The 19,904-nt window shown below is 47.3% G+C and overlaps 1 protein-coding gene across 2 annotated transcripts; it reads left to right on the top strand.

Annotated features, from left to right (window-relative positions):
- The first annotated feature begins 1,199 nt into the window (after positions 1-1,199).
- On the top strand, positions 1,200-16,115 carry SIX6 (SIX homeobox 6). Of its 2 annotated transcripts, none has more exons than XM_083520253.1 (2): positions 1,200-2,301; positions 14,872-16,115. In XM_083520253.1, the coding sequence occupies exons 1-2, from the start codon at positions 1,730-1,732 to the stop codon at positions 15,047-15,049; spliced, it is 750 nt and encodes a 249-aa protein (XP_083376379.1). In that variant the 5' UTR covers positions 1,200-1,729; the 3' UTR covers positions 15,050-16,115. The 2 variants fall into 2 exon arrangements, with proteins under 2 accessions (XP_083376379.1, XP_083376380.1); XM_083520254.1 differs by having other exon boundaries at positions 1,200-2,242.
- Positions 16,116-19,904: the final 3,789 nt, after the last annotated feature.

The raw sequence follows: 19,904 nt of genomic DNA on the forward strand, positions 1-19,904 counted from the left end.
TGCGTGTGCACGTGCTGGGAATCAGAGCTTGGCGGCGAGGCCTCTCCGCGCACAAAGTGCCAACTTCCATCTCTGGCAAAGTACCAGGCGGCAGCTGATTTGAAATACCTTCCGCTTACATCTCCAGAGAGAGCTGTTGCCGGTCAGAGTATGCAATAGTGGACTAGATGGGCGAACAGTCCGACCCGGGTGCAATGCTTCGGGGTCCAAAATGAAGCCTCCGCCTCCTTTCATCAGGCCGCATGAAGCTAACTTTTAAAAAAGATTCAGGTAGGTAGCCGTGCTAGTCTGACGCAGTCGAAATATATAAAAAAAATATTAAAAATTGTCCAGTAGCACCTTAGAGACCAACTAAGTTTGTTCTTGCTATAAGCTTTCGTGTGCATGTACACTTCTTCCTATACAGTACACTGAAACAGAAGTCACCAGACCCTTATATATAGTGGGAGGGTGGGGTGGGGTTTTTCCCAGGAGGGTAGTAGCAGATGGCTGATTGACTCAATGAGTATGGTAAACCTGCTGACGCTACTGGACAATTTATATATATATATATATTTTAAAAGAGACACATTTTCCTGTAATGAGATACTTCGGAGTAGGATCGCGGTGCTTTCCCTTTCCAGATCAGATGCTGAATGAGTTGGTTTTATTTCGGATTATATTTGGGAAAGTTGAGCGGCAGAGTTGCCATTCCCTTTTCCTCGCGAAAACCACACCGCTTCGCCATCTCAGGCAGCGCCCGGTCGCGCCTGCGCCCTCTATCTGAATACAGCGCAAATCTCTTGCAAAGAAACACTGTCCCCCATCACCACCCTCCAGTTCTCCCTGCTAGCGAAGGGCCAGTGCAGTGACTGGGCGCTGTCGACCGCGGGGAGGTGCTGAAAGGAAGAAAGGGAGAAGCGGGGAAAGGGCGGAGGACGCCCACCCTCCTTCTCCAAGCGCGCTCAGAGCTGCTGCGCTGGCAGGATTTCGCTCTTTGATTGGCAGAGGCTTGGCAGTGATGGGCAGGCGGCCTGCCATGGAAACCGAGGGGGCAGCCAATCTGGCGAGGCCAACAGCAGCAAATCAGAAGCTGGAAGGGAGACCGAGGGTGCGGTGTGTGTGGGGGGGGCGGTGGAGGAGGAAGCGGGGGGCTTTCCCCTGTTTCCCCTCCCTCGCCCTCCCTCCTCCATTCACGCACAGGTCCCTCCCTCTTGCCAACTTGAGGCAGCCGCCGGAGCGCGGCGCAGTCTTTCTCCCAGCGCCCTAGCGCAGCGCGCGCGCGCGGCGGCCGCTGCTGCTGCTGCTGCGAAAGGTTAGCCAAGCGAGCGCCTGAAGCGCGCAAAAGGAGGAGGAGGAGGGGACGGGAAGGGTAAGAGAGAGAGAGAGATGCTTTTTACCCCTTATCTGGAGGGCTGAAGAGAGAGAGAGCGCGCGCTGGCTTTCTGAACCCAGGAGAAAAGCGAAGAAGCGTGGCCTCCGCCAAAACCAGCGCCGCTGTTTGGAGAGGCGAGGCTCTGGGAGTCGCTTCCGACGCGTGGAAGAGTCGCTGCAACCCTGCAGCCCCATAACTAAGGGACGAGGCGCCTGGACCCGCGGTGGAGGCAGCCCAGCCCGAGGCGCGGAAAAGAGGCTCCTCGATTCGGCGTTCCCCGCGGATTGCGCGCAAGAGGTGACCCGGAGGAAGCGTGGTCGCCGGCAGCCCCAGCCATCCCTCTCGCCTGCCCTGGCCCCCTCGCCGGCCGCCTCCATGTTCCAGCTGCCCATCCTCAACTTCAGCCCTCAGCAAGTGGCCGGGGTGTGCGAGACCCTGGAGGAGAGCGGCGACGTGGAGCGCCTGGGGCGCTTCCTGTGGTCGTTGCCGGTGGCGCCGGCGGCTTGCGAGGCTCTCAACCGCAACGAGTCGGTGCTGCGCGCGCGCGCCATCGTGGCCTTCCACGCCGGCAACTACCGCGAGCTGTACCACATTCTGGAGAACCACAAGTTCCCCAAGGAGTCGCACGCCAAGCTGCAGGCGCTGTGGCTCGAGGCGCACTACCAGGAGGCCGAGAAGCTGCGCGGCCGCCCGCTGGGGCCGGTGGACAAGTACCGCGTGCGCAAGAAGTTCCCGCTGCCGCGCACCATCTGGGACGGCGAGCAGAAGACGCACTGCTTCAAGGAGCGCACGCGGCACCTGCTGCGAGAGTGGTACCTGCAGGACCCTTACCCAAACCCCAGCAAAAAGCGAGAGCTGGCCCAAGCCACCGGACTCACCCCCACGCAGGTGGGCAACTGGTTCAAAAACCGCAGGCAAAGGGACAGGGCCGCCGCCGCCAAGAACAGGTCGGTAGCGCACGGCGGGGATGGACCGAGGAGGAGGAGGAGGAGGAAGATCTCGGGGGAGGGTGGCTGGCGGGGTGGCGACCGCGCCGCTGTAGATACGCTCATACCCTTCCTAGTCTCTTGCGCGCACTCACGAGTTCTCCAAACACAGCTACGAAAATTGAGTTCCAGTTGCCCTCCTGGCGCTGTAGGAAAAGGAGATGTTCCTCTTATTTTCCCCCCACCCCCCGCTCGCCTGGCGATTTCTCCTTCTCGTGCCCCCCACGTCCTCACCCCATTTTATTGGGTTAGTTGTTCCACGCCCAGGGGCCTCAAAGCGGACTGGCGCCCGCTTGGAATCCCCTTTGCAGCGACCGTCTCCGCTTCCAAATAGCGGGGAGGCGAGGGTGCGAATCCTGCTGCTCTCTTCCCCGGCCCACGCCAGATTCACTTGGTTAGCTTCGTTTGTTGTCTTTAGGTATTAGCTTTTACGACCGAATCGAGATAGCAGCTAACGTAGGCAGGAGGCGGATACTCAGGCGAAAATTCATGTTCAGGTTTCCAGAATAGGACCCATTAAGCTGAAAGCACTGCACAATAATCCCCCCTCCCTTTTAAGTAAGTTGAATTGGATCTGAATTCGTAGGGGGGAATCCGGGAAGTTGCTCCGTTGAAACAGATTGGGGGTTTTAAATTTCGCCTTAATGTGCCTGAAGACCGCATATGCAAAATGTGCTTAAAATCTCCCTATTCCACGGCCGCATTTACATTCACTTTGGAGCAAGTCCTCGCTAATCTCACCCTCCCAATTCAGTCCAAAGAGCAAGGACTTTGGAGGAAATTTGCAGTACAGTTTTATGCAGCTTTACTCAGAAGTAAGTCATACTGAGTACAGTGAGGCTTGTTCCCTAGATACAGCGTTTAGGGTTGTACTTTCCCCTGCTCGAATTTCCCACAGACCGGGTTTGTGGGAGGAGACAAGTAAGACCGTGAGCTTCTTTTGTCCACCCGGATCCTAAGCCCGGAGCTGGGAAATGAGTTGCAAAACAAGTATTAAATTACCAATTTAGGATCAAGCCACATTGATACCAGCAGGGCGGACTGCTATTTAGAAACCAGATTTTCTGTAACCGATTTCCCGAGGAGCAGCCTTGATCGCCTTTTGCAGAATAAGCAACGCTGCAGCATTGTGGGACCTCCAAGACAAACTAATTAATTGTGGCATAAGCTTCCTTGAGCACCAGTCCACTTCATCAGAAGCACAAAGCATTATCCTGAGTTGCTGGTACATAGTTGGGTGGGGGGTTGTAAAAAAACTTGAGGCCAGGGAGATACGAGATGCAGAAATGTCATTTTACTTCCAAGTAAGTATGTTGAGGATCAGCCGGGCAGTTACACCTGCCTACTTTTCTGCGGCATCCCTGTATCTGTAAAGGTGTTTTGCTGTTGAGACTGTTGCATTCTGCAGTTTAATTAATGTATGGAACATCTTTTTTGAAATTAATTTATGAAACATCTTTTTGGAAGGGAAGGAAACTAGGCAGGTTTGGAGAACTGCAAAATGATTCTTCAAACAATTAAAATTAAAGAAGGAAAGAATGCAGGTACATGACATAGGATATAGGTTTTTTTTCTATTTTAAAATCAATTTTTTACTATTGTTATCTCCTCTAACAATTCATCTACAATTAAAGTTTTGGCTTTCATTTTTCTTTTTATTTCCTTTGACTATCCATCACCTCATCTCTGCTTGACTAAAGGAAAAATGCATTGCCTGTTTGTATGAATGCATAGGTAGAGACCAGCTGATGGGTTTAAAATAAGCATATCTTAAAATACAATATCTATTTCACTACCGGGGGTTATCATTTAATACCATTATGCCATGCTTGCTGATACCCATCTATACAGATGGATATTTCTAATACTGTTAATGCTATCTGGTGCATAACCTCGTTAATGGCTCATTTAAAACAAGCATTTCCGTGGATCAAGCTGATTGCTCGCCAGCCCTAAATGCACCTTAAAATCATGTTTATAAGAAGTTAGTCCCCTTTACCTCGAAAGAAGATATTCCCAAGTGTACATGGACACGGGACCACACTTAAGTGATTCTTTTTTTTATATATGGCTTACTTTGAGTAATGAGTTTCGAATCAGTCTCTAAATGCATACAACCACGAGCAGGCACTTTTAATTTTAAACCAGGAGCAACTCGGGAGCAAAGTGTTTGAGCAAAATACTTCTTCCCCTGTTGAGAAGTATGTGGTATGGCTATGCCATTCTCCTTTTAAGCAGCTGTCCGTTCGTCCATCCATTTTCTAAATCCAATTTGTAAAAGGACATAGACACACTGCTGTGTTTCAGTGCAAAGACACAACAGTAGTAAATGCCCGTATTCAACTGCAGCAAGACCCACTTCCAACAGAATTCAGAACGATGGTATCTTGAAAGATATGGTTCTTAAAGCCTCTTTACCAGGGCAGTAGACAGCGGGATTGAACCTGTCAAATATTCAGTTGTGATTCATGCATATTTTAAGGTATATGCCATTCCTATGAAATTCACATCAGCTTCCCTTCACCATTATCCTTTATCCCTCTCTAGGGTTATGGATACAGCCCATGATTTTAAAAAGATGCTCAATGTTGCCATTTAAGCGTAGAACAAAACTAGGACTTTTATTTAGCCAAACAGGGAGCTGGTTTAAGGACTGCCTGGGGAGCTTGACGTAAGGAATAAATAGGGAAAGTAAAAAGAAGAAGAAGCCTAGCTTAGAATGGGAAAGGATTTCTGATGACAATTAGGTGCACTAATTAGCACGAATGACCTATATTTTGCAGGAGGCGTGTTTACGATTCCATTGTGCCAAAGTGCTTGAATGTAAACCAGTTTAGCCGCACGGACTTCAGTAGGATTCTTTCGGCTTAAATCCAATAGGATTCTTTCGGCTTAAGTCTGTGAATCCGACTAACAGACCAATCCCATACCCGATTTACCTAGGAGTAAATCCTGATTTCTGAGTAAACATAGATAGGCTTCCATCTTACAAAGTTTAAATGTGAGGGCGATGCACACCAATGTATAAATAACTTACAATGAGAGAGAGACAGAAAGACAGAGGGTGGGAATTGCTGGGGGACAAGCAGTTTTTGCGATCCAGTCGAAGTATACATTCTTGAATCTATTCCTCAGTTACAACCGGTGAAGAAGAAAGAGAGTTTTGCAATATGCATGCAGCTATAATCCCCATGCATGTCTACTTGGAAGTAAATCTTTCTGAGCTCAGGTGCACACGGGATTGCAGCTGTAAAGAGATTCTTAAATTCAGGCAGGCCCACAAAAGCCAATGCGGCAAAACTGGAAATTAAAGGACTTTTATTTTAAGTGGGTTGCGGATTCTTCAACTGAGAGAAAGGCTAAGAGAGAAAAAACAGAACATTTAGCAGACTGTGTTTAAAAACGGCCCTGCTGTTTGTTTTTAAAAAGTATTTTCCAAATCTCCTCTGGATTGCTCGGAGCTAAAATTGGTTCTCATCTTAACATCCTTGAAAGCTTTGTTCAGAAAATACTCTTCTTTGTTCTGTATTTTTGTGGATGTGTCATTTCTAAACAGTATTGACTCTTTATTTCATAAATGTTTATAAAATAAGGGCAGAGCAATAGTACACAAGAAAATATCATATTACAAAAACAAAATTTAAAACCCGGTGTACTTGGGAGTGGATGTTCCATTTATACAATAAATACAAATAATGAATCCAGTGAAAAAACACTGTTGTTGGTTCTAAACTATCCTTGGTGGGAATCAGTTGTAGAACATTCCTTAATCTACTGGAGAGGAGCTGATTCCAATCCACAGTGCAATCTGCAAAAACTGCATTTCCTCCCCATTGTAGTGCAAGTGTGGTTAAATTTATTGGAACTGGGGGCGGCGGGGGGGGCACACAATGTTTTGAAACACTTGTGGGGACCTCAGCCGCCTCAAATAAGTGACCCAAGATATATTTCTGCTAAAGGTTGCTTGAAAGCAGGTGTGTATAAAATTACTATTACGACATATAGTTTGCAGAAATAGAAACTGCTGCTTCGATGCCAAATTATTGGATCGTCCCCCATTAATGTATTTGTCTTAGGTTTGGTAGCTAAAAAGAGCCGTTTCTATAGGCGAGGCTTAACCCTCGGTGCTTAGATTAACACAGTTCTTCGGTTCTTTGTTCTAAGAGATGTAGTCAGCCGTAACAATGAGCCTGGCTCCATAAAGAGGTGGAGGGATGATGATGATGATGATGATGATGATGATAGAATAACACTAATAACAGTAAAATAGCATATATCAAGGAGTTGCAATATTTCACAGATGTATTTTATTTCAGCTCTGTAACACCCATGTTTGCCCGAGGCAGGTTTAATTTTTAAAACGTGATTTTTAAAAAAGAGAGGAGGGGAAAACAATACAATCTTAAATATGTTCCTAGATGCTATTCTGTAGGATGTGTTCCACATGTGCTTGGAAGTATTTCTATCTTGAACTGGTCTTCCATGCCGATTCTACCCAGAGAGTGACTATTGTTAACTGGGTCCATGTGCTAAGTGTGTGTGCCTTTGCTTTTTTATATTAAAAAAGCTGTATGTGTGATGACTTCATCCATGTCGATAATACTACAGCAGCTATTGTGAGGCAGAACAAAACAAAAAACCACTAAAAATCTCCTCCAAATACATTGATTTCGCCTTTTTTGCTGCTCAACGTTGCTCTTTTTGTACTTTTTGCAGATATGTTCAAGGTAGAACTACAAAAAAAGCATTATGTGTTGAGAACATTTGTTGTGGAATTCTGTTGTGTCTGACAATAACTGCTCTAGCAGACCTTTTGAACATCACTCAACCCTGTGACCCTTCCCTACTGAAAATTTCAGAAACTGAAATGAATCCATATATATATATATATATATATATATATATATATATATCCTTTGATTTATGTTTGAACATCACCTTCAAATTGGGTTATTACACAAATGAAAACAATTACTCCCAATGAAAACAAAATGGGGGCCAAATAAAATGTAATTTACAAGGTCTGGGTGTATAAGTTGGCGGTATCATATAACATAGCATTGCAAGAAAAATAACAGTAGACATAATCGCATTTATAGAATCTGAAATAATATATGATGCAGAATGAGAGATGCATTCTTGAAAAGAAACTTCATCCAGAAGTTCCTAGATGCTATTCTGTAGCAGTGTATCTGAAGAAGTGTGCATGCACACGAAAGCTCATACCAAGAACTAACTTAGTTGGTCTTTAAGGTGCTACTGGAAGGAATTTTTTTATTTTGACTATGGCAGACCAACACGGCTACCTATCTGTAACTTCATCCAGAATATTACGGATATATATTAATGATGATAATAATAGAATTTGGAATGAGGGAAATAATTTAAAGGCACAAATGGCTAAATTAAAACTGCATGAGTGGATCAGCTGGCAAAGAGTTTTAAAACCTTGCAGTGGATGCAGATGTAGGCGTGGTGAATTTGCAAAGTTTGCAGAATGAGGAAGAGTCACAGCTTGTTCCAGTTGACCTGCCACACCCCCAGCCCCTAAAGCAGGACAAATACCCCCTTGAGTTATACCAGTGTGTTCCTCAAACTTCCTGCATTCAGGAGGAATTTCCACCCTGATCTGTCTGCTGAGGAACCTGTGTGCATTTGTCAGTGAACCCCTGGCCATTGCAGAAAGATCATGGCACCAGGGGCACCCATCCCCTGTGCAAAGTGACCGACTGTTGCAGAATGCACACAATCCTTTTCTTTGGCTGTGCATTAAAGGGGAAAGTGGCAATACTCTTTCAGGGAAGATTAGAATTGTAGAATTGCAAGGGACGCGGGTCGGGGGGGGGGAGTCATCTAGTCCAACCCCCTGCAGATGCAGGAATCAACTGGCTTGTCTGTTGTTCCTGAACCTTTCACTGAGGACCTCTGACAAATTTCTGGAGTGTCTTAGGGTTCCCCAGGGAGAGGGTTTGAAACCCGTGGAACCCTGCACCAAAGTTAGGTAAAGGTAAAGGGACCCCTGACCATTAGGTCCAGTCGTGGCCGACTCTGGGGTTGCGGTGCTCTTCTCGCTTTATTGGCTGAGGGAGCCGGCGTACAGCTTCCGAGTCATGTGGCCAGCATGACTAAGCCGCTTCTGGCAAACCAGAGCAGCGCCGTTTACCTTCCCGCTGGAGCGGTACCTATTTATCTACTTGCACTTTGACGTGCTTTTGAACTGCTAGGTTGGCAGGAGCAGGGACCGAGCAATGGGAGCTCACCCTGTCACGGGGATTCAAACCGCCAACCTTCTGATCGGCAAGTCCTAGGCTCTGTGGTTTAACCCACAGCATCACCCGCGTCCCTGCACCAAAGTTACACTGAAGTTATTTGTACATGCACGTGAAGTCATTCTATGACTGGCCATTTTAAATTGTGAAAGTGGCCTTGGCTAGGATAGCTGATGGGGAAGTGTAAGACACTGGCTACTGCAGCGTCAGAATAGGTGGTTAACAAGTGGATAGATGGATGGAGTTGGGAGCCAATAGGACCTAGCTGAATTTGGCAAACGTGGCTGTAACAGAAAGCAGTGCTTAGGAGCCTTGAAGCTGATATGATGTTGCTAATAATAATAATAATAATAATAATAATTTTATTTATATCCCACCCTCCCCAGCCAAAAGCTGGGCTCAGAGAAGCTAACAACAGTAAAAATGACACAGTTTACATAAAATCATAATCATTTAATTGAAATACATTCTAAAATCAGTTCATTCCAAAATTAATTCACAGTCAAATTAATGGCAACCATTGGGCTAGAGTTCTATGAGGATTACAAAAAGAGGGGGTCAGACTGTGCCTCAGCCAAAGGCCTGGTGGAACACCTCTGTCTTGCAGGCCCTGTGGAAAGATGTCAAGTCCTGCAGGGCCTTGGTCTCTTGTGACAGAGCGTTCCACCAGATCAGGGCCACGGCCAAAAAGGCCCTGCTGATAGGGCCAGTGTTGGGCATACTCATTTCTTTATACCTCTATAATCTCTGATTGAAGCAGGTTCATGAAGAAACACAAAAATAATAATATTATAATAATTTATTATTTATACCTCACCCATCTGGCTGGGCTTCCCCAGCCACTCTGGGCGGCTTCCAAAAAAATATTAAAATACCGTAATACATCAAACATTAAAAGCTTCCCTATACAGGGCTGCCTTCAGATGTCTTCTAAAAGTTGTGTACCATAATTCTTTATCTCCTTGACATCTGAAGGGAGGGTGTTCAACAGGGAGGGTGCCACCACTGAGAAGGTTCTCTGCCTGGTTCCCTGTAACCTCACTTCTCGCAGGGAGGGAACTGCCAGAAGGCCCTCGGAGCTGGACCTCAGTGTCTGGGCAGAACGATGGGGGTGGAGACGCTCCTTCAGATATACTGGACCGAGGCCGTTTAGGTCTTTAAAGGTCAACACCAACACTTTGAATTGTGCTCAGAAATCCAAAGGAAGGCAAATATTTAGGGCAGGGTTGGCTAGTCTGTGGCACTCCATATATTGCCAGACTCCTTTCATCCCCTGCCAATGGTCAGGGATGATGGGACTTGTAGTCCAATAACATCAGGAGGGCATCAGGTTCCCCCACCATAAAGGAAAGATAGAGTGATTTCTGAGGAGACAAAATGTGTCTTACACTGTTAGGTTGTAAGGATTTTTTTTTAATTTCCTTTGCAGTAGCTGAGTAGGTGAACAGGAAAATTACATCTTTAAGTAAGCTTTTGCCTTCTCTCACCGTCCAATGAATGACAAAGGGTACAGATTCCAAGATAAGCTTTTGTCCTTTGGGGAAATAGCATGCATTGAACTAATAGGGAACAGAGTGGCTTGGTTAAAGTGAAAGTTTTTTTTAAGCGGGGGGTGGTGGTGCTCGGGGATATGGTCACATCATTGTTGTGTACCTTTCTGATACTCTATGGCCAAGCCATCCCACTGGGAATACTAAGGGTAGTACTTCTTTATGCAGTGCATAATTAATCTGTGGAACTCATTGACACAAGGCACAGAGAATATGCTTTAAAAGAGTATTAGACAAATTCATGGAGGGTAGGTGTATCATTTGTTATTAATCATACAGTAATGCTATGATTAGAGTGGCTGGGGAAACCCAGCCAGATGGGCAGGGTATAATAATAATAATAATAATAATAATAATAATAATGTCAAGGTCTAAATGATGTAGATATCTGAAATACTGCTTCCCTCCCTACAAACCCACTCGTTTATTAACATCAACAGAGCAGGTCTTCTTGGTATTATTATTATTGTTATTATTTTTATTAAAATTTGTATACCGCCCTGTGACCGCAGACCTCAAGCTAAAATCACAATATAAAAAACATAAAATGCATAATAAAAGCAAAAACAAGAGCAACCCCATAATCCCCTGCCTCCACAACACATTTTTAAAGGGTATTGTATGTCAATCAACCAAAGGCCTGGTCAAAGAGGAACATTTTTGCCTGGCACCTAAAGGTATATAATGAAGGCTCAGGCCAAACCTTCCTGGGGAGAGTATCCCACAGATGGGGAGCCACTGCAGAAAAGGCCCCCTTGGAAGTTCCACTGCCCTCAGAGGTTTGAGTGGTGGTGCTCTGGGAGAGAGCATTCTCTGCAGCAGCTCCTAAGTGGAGGAATTTCCTCCCCACGATTGCACTCAGGTCCCGAATGTAAGCTTTGTTGGCCATCGGGAGAACAGAATGTTGGACTGGAAAGGCCTTTGTCCTGGTGCAGCTATTTCTGTGTTCTTGTGGCTCATTAAAACGATTTATTAGTTCTTAAGTCTGCCTGGGCTTTTGCGAAATCAGAGAACCACTCTCCCTGTATGGATATGAGACCCCCACACCCTGCAATGTGCTGAGAGCAGCTGGGAAGTCCTAGTTCATGGGTAGGCAAACTAAGGCCCAGGGGCTGGATCTGGCCCAATCGCCTTCTAAATCCGGCCTGCGGACAGTCTGGGAATCAGCATGTTTTACATGAGTACAATGTGTGCTTTTATTTAAAATGCATCTCTGGGTTATTTGTGGGGCATAGGAATTCATTCATTATTATTTTTTTCAAAATACAGTCCGGCCCCCCACAAGGGCTGAGAGACAGTGAACCAGCCGCTTGCTGGAAAAGTCTGCTGACCCCTGTCCTCGTTCACTGAGAGCCAGAGTGGTGTAGTGGTTAAGAGCGGTAGACTCATAATCTGGTGAACTGGGTTCGCTTCCCCGCTCCTCCACATGCAGCTGCTGGGTGACCTTGGGCCAGTCACACTTCTCTGAAGTCTCTCAGCCCCACTCACCTCACAGAGTGTTTGTTGTGGGGGAGGAAGGGAAAGGAGATTGTTAGCCACTTTGAGACTCCTTAAGGGGAGTGAAAGGTGGGATATCAGGTCCAAACTCCTCCTCCTCCTCCTCCTCTTCTTCTTCTTCTTCTTTTTCATTGCCCTCTCCATGCAGGCATGGAGAAGCATGGTGTCTGCTATGGTGTGTGTTTTTGGCTAACAGAACAGTTAAGAGCTGGAGAAGTGGTAGGTTTCAATTCCTGAGGCAGTGGCAGAGCTTATGATTGCGTTTCCACCTTTTGATAAGACGAAGAGGACTGTAGGGTTAGCACAGGGGTGCAAACAACATTAGAAGAGCCTAGTGGTGTTTCCAGTCCACCATCCCGTTCTCACAGTAGCCTATCAGATGCCTCTGGGAAGCACACAAACAAGACCTTAGTGCAACAGTGCAATTCAGCCCCGACACTGAGGTCCAGCTCCGAGGCCCTTCTGGCGTTTCCCTCATTGCGAGAAGTGAAGTTACAGGGAACTAGGCAGAGGGCCTTAACGGCGGTGGCACCCACCCTGTGGAACACCCTCCCAGCCAATGTCAAGGGAAAAAACAACTGTCTGAATTTCAGAAGACATCTGAAGGCAGCCCTGTTAGGGAAGTTTTTGGTGTTTGATGTTTTATTGTGTTTTTAATATTCTGTTGGGATGCAGGTGGTGCTGTGGTGTAAACCACTGAGCCTTGGGCTTGCCGATCGGAAGGTCGGTGGTTTGAATCCCCGCGACGGGGTGAGCTCCTATTGTTCTCCTGCCAACCTAGCAGTTCGAAAGCACGTCAAAATGCAAGTAGATAAATAGGTACCACTCTGGGGGGAAGGTAAACAGTGTTTCCATGTAGTGCTCTGGTTTTGCCAGAAGCGGCTTAGTCATGCTGGCCACATGACCTGGAAAAACTGTCTGCGGACAAACATCAGCTCCCTCGGCCAGTAAAGCGAGATGAGCGCCACAACCCCAGAGTCATTTGCCACTGGACTTAACTGTAAGGGGTTCTTTACCTTTAATATCCTGTTGGAAGCCGCCCAGAGTGGCTGGGTAAACCCAGCCAGATGGGCAGGGTATAATTAAATTATTATTATTATTATTATTACTATTACTACTGCTAATATTACTACTATTTGGTTTAGAGGCATACTGCGTCCAGCAGTGGATGCAAAACAGAGCCATCATGACTTGTAGCCATTGGTTGCCTTATTAGAGGAGATTACTTATTTTAAAGCCATCAAAGTTAGTGAACATCACTGCCACTTTGTGCAGTGCAGATCCATATGTGCAGATTCCATAGTTTAACTGTGCTGTGTGGAGAAGCCCTTTCTTTTTTCTGTCCTGAATCTTCCAGCATTCAGCTTCATCGGAGTTCTCGGTTTTTCTGAAACGCCATGCATAAATTTCATACACTTCTTGCCTTCTACTAGGCTTTTCTCTAATCTGAGAAGTCCCAAATGTTGCCATCTTTCCCAATAGGCAAGTTGTCCCATCCCCTCGATCCCATTACCCTTTCCGGCTCTGCAACAGGGGTGCCAACTTGAATAAAATATTGGGGGTGCCAGGTAAGCCCTGCCCCACATAAATCGATCACACGACATGGCACATGCGCACCATTTGAATGGCAATGCTCATTAACTTTGAGGGCCCCAGTCCCTTCAAATATTTTATTGGGGGGCAAGGGGACCTCAGCCCCTAGGAGTTGGCTCCTCTGCTCTGCAATTACTTTTTTGAGATGAAGTGACCAAAACTGTAGGTAAGTAAGTAAGTAAGTAAGTAAGTAAATAAAATTTATACCCCACCCATCTGGCGGGGTTTCCCCAGCTACTCTGGGCAACTTACAGCATATTTAAAACATAATAAAACATCAAACATAAAAAACTTCCTGATACAAGGCTGCTTCAGAAGTCTTCTAAAAGTTGTGTAGTTCTTTATCTCCTTGACATCTGATGGGAGGGCGTTCCCCAGGGAGGGCACCACTGAGAAGGCCTTCTGTCTGGTTCCCTTCACTTCTTGCAGTGAGGGAACCAGCGGAAGACCCTCGCAGCTGGACCTCAGTGTCTGGGCTGAATGATGGGGGTGGAGATGCTCCTTCGGGTATACTGGACCCAGGCTGTTTAGGGCTTTAAAGGTCAGCACCTACACTTTGGTTTGTGCTTTGAAACGTACCGTTTTCCAAATGCAGCCACACCACAGATTTGTAGAGGAAAGTATAGGCTTTTAATGCAGGTGAGACCCTGGGCTGCTCAAGGTGTGAAGAAGCATAATGAGTGACCATAAAGGGAAAGAGGTGTGTTCATCTCTGCCAAAGAAACAGGGGTTCTCATTAATATGGTCTGCTAGGTGTGTGTGTGTTTAATGCTATAGTCTATTGCAATCATTTAATTAAAAAAATCATTGTGTCATTGTTTTACTTATGGCTGTATTCTGACAATAATAACAAACATAATGGATTGTGTCCTGTGTTAACCCGACTCGGAGTAGATCCACTGCAAATAATGAACTTATGCCCATTGTGTTCAGCGGATCTGTTCTGAGTAGGATTTAGTTGGGAACATCATCATCATATAGATTGCGAACCTCTTTGGGAAAGAGCAGCTTGCAAATTTTTAGAAATTTTTGGTGTACTTGAAGCGGAGAGAATCAATGGAGTGCAGCTCATACCTAAATGCAGAAAGCATTATATATCCAAATGTATTACCGCCTTAATAATAATGATAATAATTTTATTATTTATACCTTGCCCAAGCCCATCTGGCTGGATTAAATACGCACCACCAGAAAAAACCCAACAAATTTAGAAAACAAGTGTCTGGCGCTCACTGGCCCTCCTGAGCCGAAAGGTCAGCATTGTTCCTCGCCCCTCTAGAAATATGAATGCACATTGCCCGGAAGCAGGAGGCTGCGTCTAGGCAGTGGCGTAGCGTGGGGGGTGCAGGGGGGGGGGCGGCCGCACCGTGCGCAACATCTGGGAGTTAGGGTTAGGGGGCGCAAATTACTTGCCTTGCCCCGGGTGCTGACAACCCACGCTACGCCACTGCGTCTAGGTGCTGAGGACCCCTGGCTAGGTGGCTCAGGGATGGGCATCGGGGGTGCAGTGGGTGGGCCCGGAGACAGAGGTGGGGGTGTTCCGGAAGGAGGGAGGGGGCAGCCCTTGGTTATTTCCGCTGCCTCCCCAAAGTGACGGCTCCTTCTCGCTTCTCTCGCCGCAGGCTCCAGCAGCAAGTCTTGTCGTCGCAAGGCGCAGGGAGGTCGCTGCCGTCGGAGGAGGAGAGCGCCGGAGAGCCCCTCCTGGGCGCCGCCGCCAGCCCCGCCGCCAGCCTGTCCAGCAAAGCCGCCGCCTCCTCGGCCATCTCCATCACTTCCAGCGACAGCGAATGTGATCTGTGAGAAGGAAGAAGAGGGGGAGAGCAGGAGGAGGAAGGACTGACGGACGGACGGGGCGGCCGGGCGCGCGGGAGAGCCGAGGGCGCAGCAGCAGCAGCAGCAGCAGCAGCGGTGGCACAGCCGCCTCCAGCCAAGCACTCCTCGCCAGCCAGTGCCTGTCTGCCTGCCTTGCCCGCCTTCACGGCTTCCTGCGCCGCTTTGCCTTGTCCGCAATCCCGGGCCCGACGGCTGGTGGCGGGCCTGCGGAGCAGCCGGAGTCTCCAAGGACCGTCCAGCCCGTCTGAAAAGCAGGACGCGAAAACGCTCGGAGAGACTCGGCTGACGCTTTTCCTCCCAGCGGCGTCTTCGTCGCCTTCCATCCTTCAGCCAGGATCTGCTGTAAAGATGCCTCAAAAGTCACACACGCGCGCAGAGGGAGAAAGAGAGACGCCAAACCTAGAGGGAGGAGGAAAGAAATTGCAGCTCCGTCGCCTGCCGCAAATCCTAATTCCTCCCTCTGGGGATTTCCAGCTGAAAAGTTGCTGGTGGTTGTTTTTCGGAGGTTGTTTTGGTTTGGTTTGTTAGTTCGCTTTTATTTTTAAAAGGTTTTTTTATACATATACATATATATAAATATAAATATAAATATTCTATATAATGTTTATTGACTTATTTAAAGAATTGCTCTGTGGGTAGATTGTTTTATTTGATTATCATAATTGCTATTATTAATTATTATTAATATTATTATTATAATTATTGTTTGAGGCTTGATGCCTGCGTGCGCTGGTGATTTAATTTCCTTTTTCTCCCCGTGGAGCATGTGCAGCAGGACCAGGGATTGTAGGGGGAGGGGGCAGCCAAATCACAACAAACAGACCAAGAAACGAACAATTCCAGTGTAATAAAATAATAGGTGAGCGAAACTGAGATTCTTTCTTTCCCTTCCTTGACTTAAAATGCTTTTTAAACCAGGAGAAGAGTTGGAAGCGCTTTGTTTGCTTGTTTGCATGGATCTGGGGGTCTAAACAAGGTCCACAGAGACCACCTGGATGTGGATTTAAAAGAAAAGAAGTGAATTTAAAACCAAGCGTGATTTCGAGAAAACCAGAGGCGGCCCATTCTATCCACGTTCTTGAGCAACGCTTATTCATTTTCGTTGGTGCGCAAAAAAAGAGAAGGCCCCTTATTGCGCTTGTGGGTTCAGTACCAAGGAGGTTTTACCGTCTTGGAGTAAAGCAGTTTTGAGAGACAAACCGAGCCAAAGGAAGGAGGGTAGGGAGAGAGAAGGGAGCGTTTCGGTAAAAGAAGACAAAAGTCAGGAAAATCTTTGGGCCTTGGAAGAGAAAACAAGGCAGCAGTCTGTCCTATCCAGACTTAGGAGTAGCTAGTTTATTAACTGCATTGCAATGCCGTCCAGTAACCGAAGGTCTCCGAGCCAGTTACTCTTTTTTTTTATAAAGCAATTAAAATAACAGCATAATGCAATGAGGGGTAAGCCCTGATAAACTCAACGGGTCTACTAGGATCGCAGTGCACAGCTGCTCTTTGCAGAAACTAGAGGTTAGGTCGGAGCTGCAAAGATGGCATCTTTGCCTTTTCTGGCTTCTGAATTAAGCCCTGTTTGTACGCACAGCGGGCTAATGCAAGGGGGGGGGGGGGAAATATTGCAGCCATCTGGGTAAGGCAAGATGTAGCTCCCGCGTCCTTTCAATATGGAAACCGGGCAGATTTTCAACAGTGCTTACTTTAAAGTAAAAATATGCCGGGGATAACTTGCAGTTGACAGAGGATAAATTGGGCACCACACACCCACAATCCATCCTTTGAGTAAGGCTTTATGAGCATAAACTTGGCGCGCTTAAAAAAATGCTATTAACCTTCAACATACCAATTTTATCTCTTTATGCTAGAGCGATCCTGTGCAAAGTGATGCATCGGATCAATGGCGTTCTGCGCGCTAATGCTATACACAGGATGGGGCGGAATAAATTTGCAACCCTACAGAATACTGACACACTTTCCTGAACACTTATTTGTAAATGTGTGCAGAACTGGGCTGCACCGCTGGGAAAGGAGCCAGGATTTAAGTTTGGGGGGGGGCAGACTCCGTGTTATGGGGAGCAGGCTTCGTGTTGTGGGTACAGAAGCTCAGTTAAAGTATTTTTATTTATTTGATCTTGATTGGCTACGCCCATGGACCTTTCCCTTTTTAAAACCAACAGCTTTTTGTAAGGTGCAATGCAACCCGGCTTAGCTTTTGGGTCCCGAGCTCATGTTGGAAAGCAAGTTGCAACCGATTGCAACAGGGTACTTTTGTTATTACATCAACACCCCGCGTTTCTTCTGTTGTGGGACCTGAAGGCTTTTCCCGCGGGGGTCCCCGAGTGGTCTCCCATCCAGGCCCTAACCAAATCCAGTCCTGCTTAGCTTCGCGTTGCATCCTGCGCCGCCGCGACCTTCTTGCGCCAAGACGGATGGAGAGCCCTTGTTTACCTTTCACGAGCAGCTAAAAACAGCGGGCTCGTTGCACTGCTAGATCTCAAGCTCCGAAGCAGCCACACAACTCGATGTGCGGAGGCAGAGGGCACCTTGGCCGCCCGGTTCCCCCCAAATTTTGGGTGGAATATAGCAAGATTCCGGGCGCTTTACCCGCTTAATTTTCTTCGCCGCGCGCTCGCTCCCTGACTCGGGTTTGCAGAGAAAGCCCGCGCCGAGAGGCAGCTAAGCTCCTTGCGCGCGTCCCCCCCTCCGCCAGCCCAGAGGATTTCACAATATTATACAATTTGAACGCTGATCTTTTAAATCACTTGAGCTGTGCTTTTTTCGGTCTCGCGTTTTGTCCTCGGGGACTCGGCTACCCGAATAAGCTGATTGCTTGCTTGGCTAGGCTTCTTTGCGGCGGGAGAAGGAAAGGGAGCGCGCAGGGGAACCTGCCCGAGTCATCCCTCCCTCTCTCCTCCCCCTCCCGCCTGCGTCGCCCCCCGTTTCTCCCCGCCGCCTGGCGAATTCCTAGAAGCCAAGCGCGGAGCCGGAGGCGGTCGCGGCTCGCGCGCGCTGCCTTTGCCCACAGCGCCTTCAGGGCCGGACCAAGACATTTTGCTTCCTGATGCGCAGCGCAAAGAGAGCGCGCGAGAGAGAGCGCCGGGCAAGGGCGCTTGCAACTAGTGCAAGGCGTGTATGCGTGTGTGGTGGGGGTCCTGTTATTTTGGCACCTACCGCGGAGACTTCGACGACGCACGTGGTAGGTTTTTTTTGGCTCCTCGCTGGCAGCAAAAACCCAACAAGAATGCATTAAAGGGAGCCGCAACTAAAACGTTGGTGCCCTTTCATTCCCTCGCTCCAAACCAGCTGCCTAAGGCAGGCGCATGCCTAGGAAAATATGCACCAATAACGGATGCTTTAGTTGAGATTCCTGCATTGCAAGGGGCTGGACTGGATAGCCCCTGGGGGTCCCACCCACCTCTACAATTCTTTGATTCTATAGGGTGCCTTGTAACGAGTCAGAACAACGCTTCACCTGCCATTGGTTCATCCCCGCCAATATTGTCTACACGGACTGGCAGCGGCACTGCAGGGTTTCAGGCAGGAGTCACCCCAAGCCCGAGCTGGAGATGACGTTGAGCAGGCATCCCCAAACTCGGCCCTCCAGCTGTTTTGGGACTACAACTCCCATCATCCCCTAGCTAACAGGACCAGTGGTCAGGGATGATGGGAGTTGTAGTCCCAAAACAGCTGGAGGGCCGAGTTTGGGGATGCCTGACCTTGAGGGTTGAAGTTGGGACCTTCTGAAGGCAGCCCTGTTTAGGGAAACTTTTAATGTTTAACGGACTCTTGTATTTTAATATTACAGAGTGGCTGGGGAAACCCAGCCAGATGGGCGGGGTATAAGTAATAAATAATAATAATAATAATAATAATAATAATAATAATAATAATAATAATAATAATTATTATTATTACTTCTGCTTGCGGGGCAGACGCTCCGCCGCTGAGCCATCGATTCCCTCCTTGCGCTGCGCTCCTTGGCTGCTTTCTTTTTCTTATTATTTTTTATAATAATAATAAAAGAAATAATAAAAATAATAATAAAAGAAAACAAAACAGGAAGGAAGGAAGGACGAATGGACCATTGAACAGACACTTACTTGCCTTACTGGTTATCACGGCGCCACTTGCTTCCGAGTGAACATCTATAGGATTGAGGTGCATAATAACATTTTACTCCTCAGTAACAACACTCCCTGTTTCTGGGGGAACCGTTAAATGCTCAGGATTTGGTGTAAATCTCCATTTTAATATCTTTCTTGCTTTAAGAAACATCCCATTTTCTCCAGTTTGGTACGGGAGACCAAACAGCGACGAGATACCGGCTGGGTGTGTATGGAGGAGATACGCGCGTTCACGTTGCATTAAGCCCGCACTGCAGTTTGGTTGAGTACAGCTCCTCCCGGTGCCCCGCCATTAATGTGATTTAAATAGCGTGAAGGATTAATGCCGATAAAATAATAGAAGTTTGAGGAGGGGAGGGCGCGCGCTGCGAACAGAAGGGAGAAAGGGATCTCCGTTAATTAGAATCCCTGTTTAATTAAAGGAGTGGGACATGCTGACGGCCCAGATCCAATAAAAAATTACTAAGAAGCGCTTGGGGTGCAGTAGGATTCCATGCATGTTTACTGGGGAGTAAGTCCCACTGAGTTCAATGGAGACTTTCTCCTAAGTAAATGCATCTTGAATTGCAGCCTCACTGCCCATCTCCATACATGTTTACTCGGGAGTAAGTCTCCCTGAGCTCAACTTGGGGCTTACTGCCGGTTAAGTGTGTATCTCAATAACAGCAGGAGGAAGATGGTCAGAAAAGTCAGACCATGCAAATGGA

This window comes from Podarcis liolepis (genome assembly GCF_965112155.1).
Source record: "Podarcis liolepis genome assembly, chromosome: 1".
NCBI lineage: Eukaryota > Metazoa > Chordata > Lepidosauria > Squamata > Lacertidae > Podarcis > Podarcis liolepis.

What these genes read in the sequence shown, in the direction of transcription:
- SIX6 (XM_083520253.1), top strand. Translation starts at nt 1,730, where the DNA reads ATGTTCCAGCTGCCCATCCTCAACTTCAGCCCTCAGCAAGTGGCCGGG. An exon ending in GCCGCCGCCGCCAAGAACAG is followed by an intron (nt 2,302 to 14,871) that starts GTCGGTAGCGCA and finishes CTCTCGCCGCAG; the next exon opens with GCTCCAGCAGCAAGTCTTGT.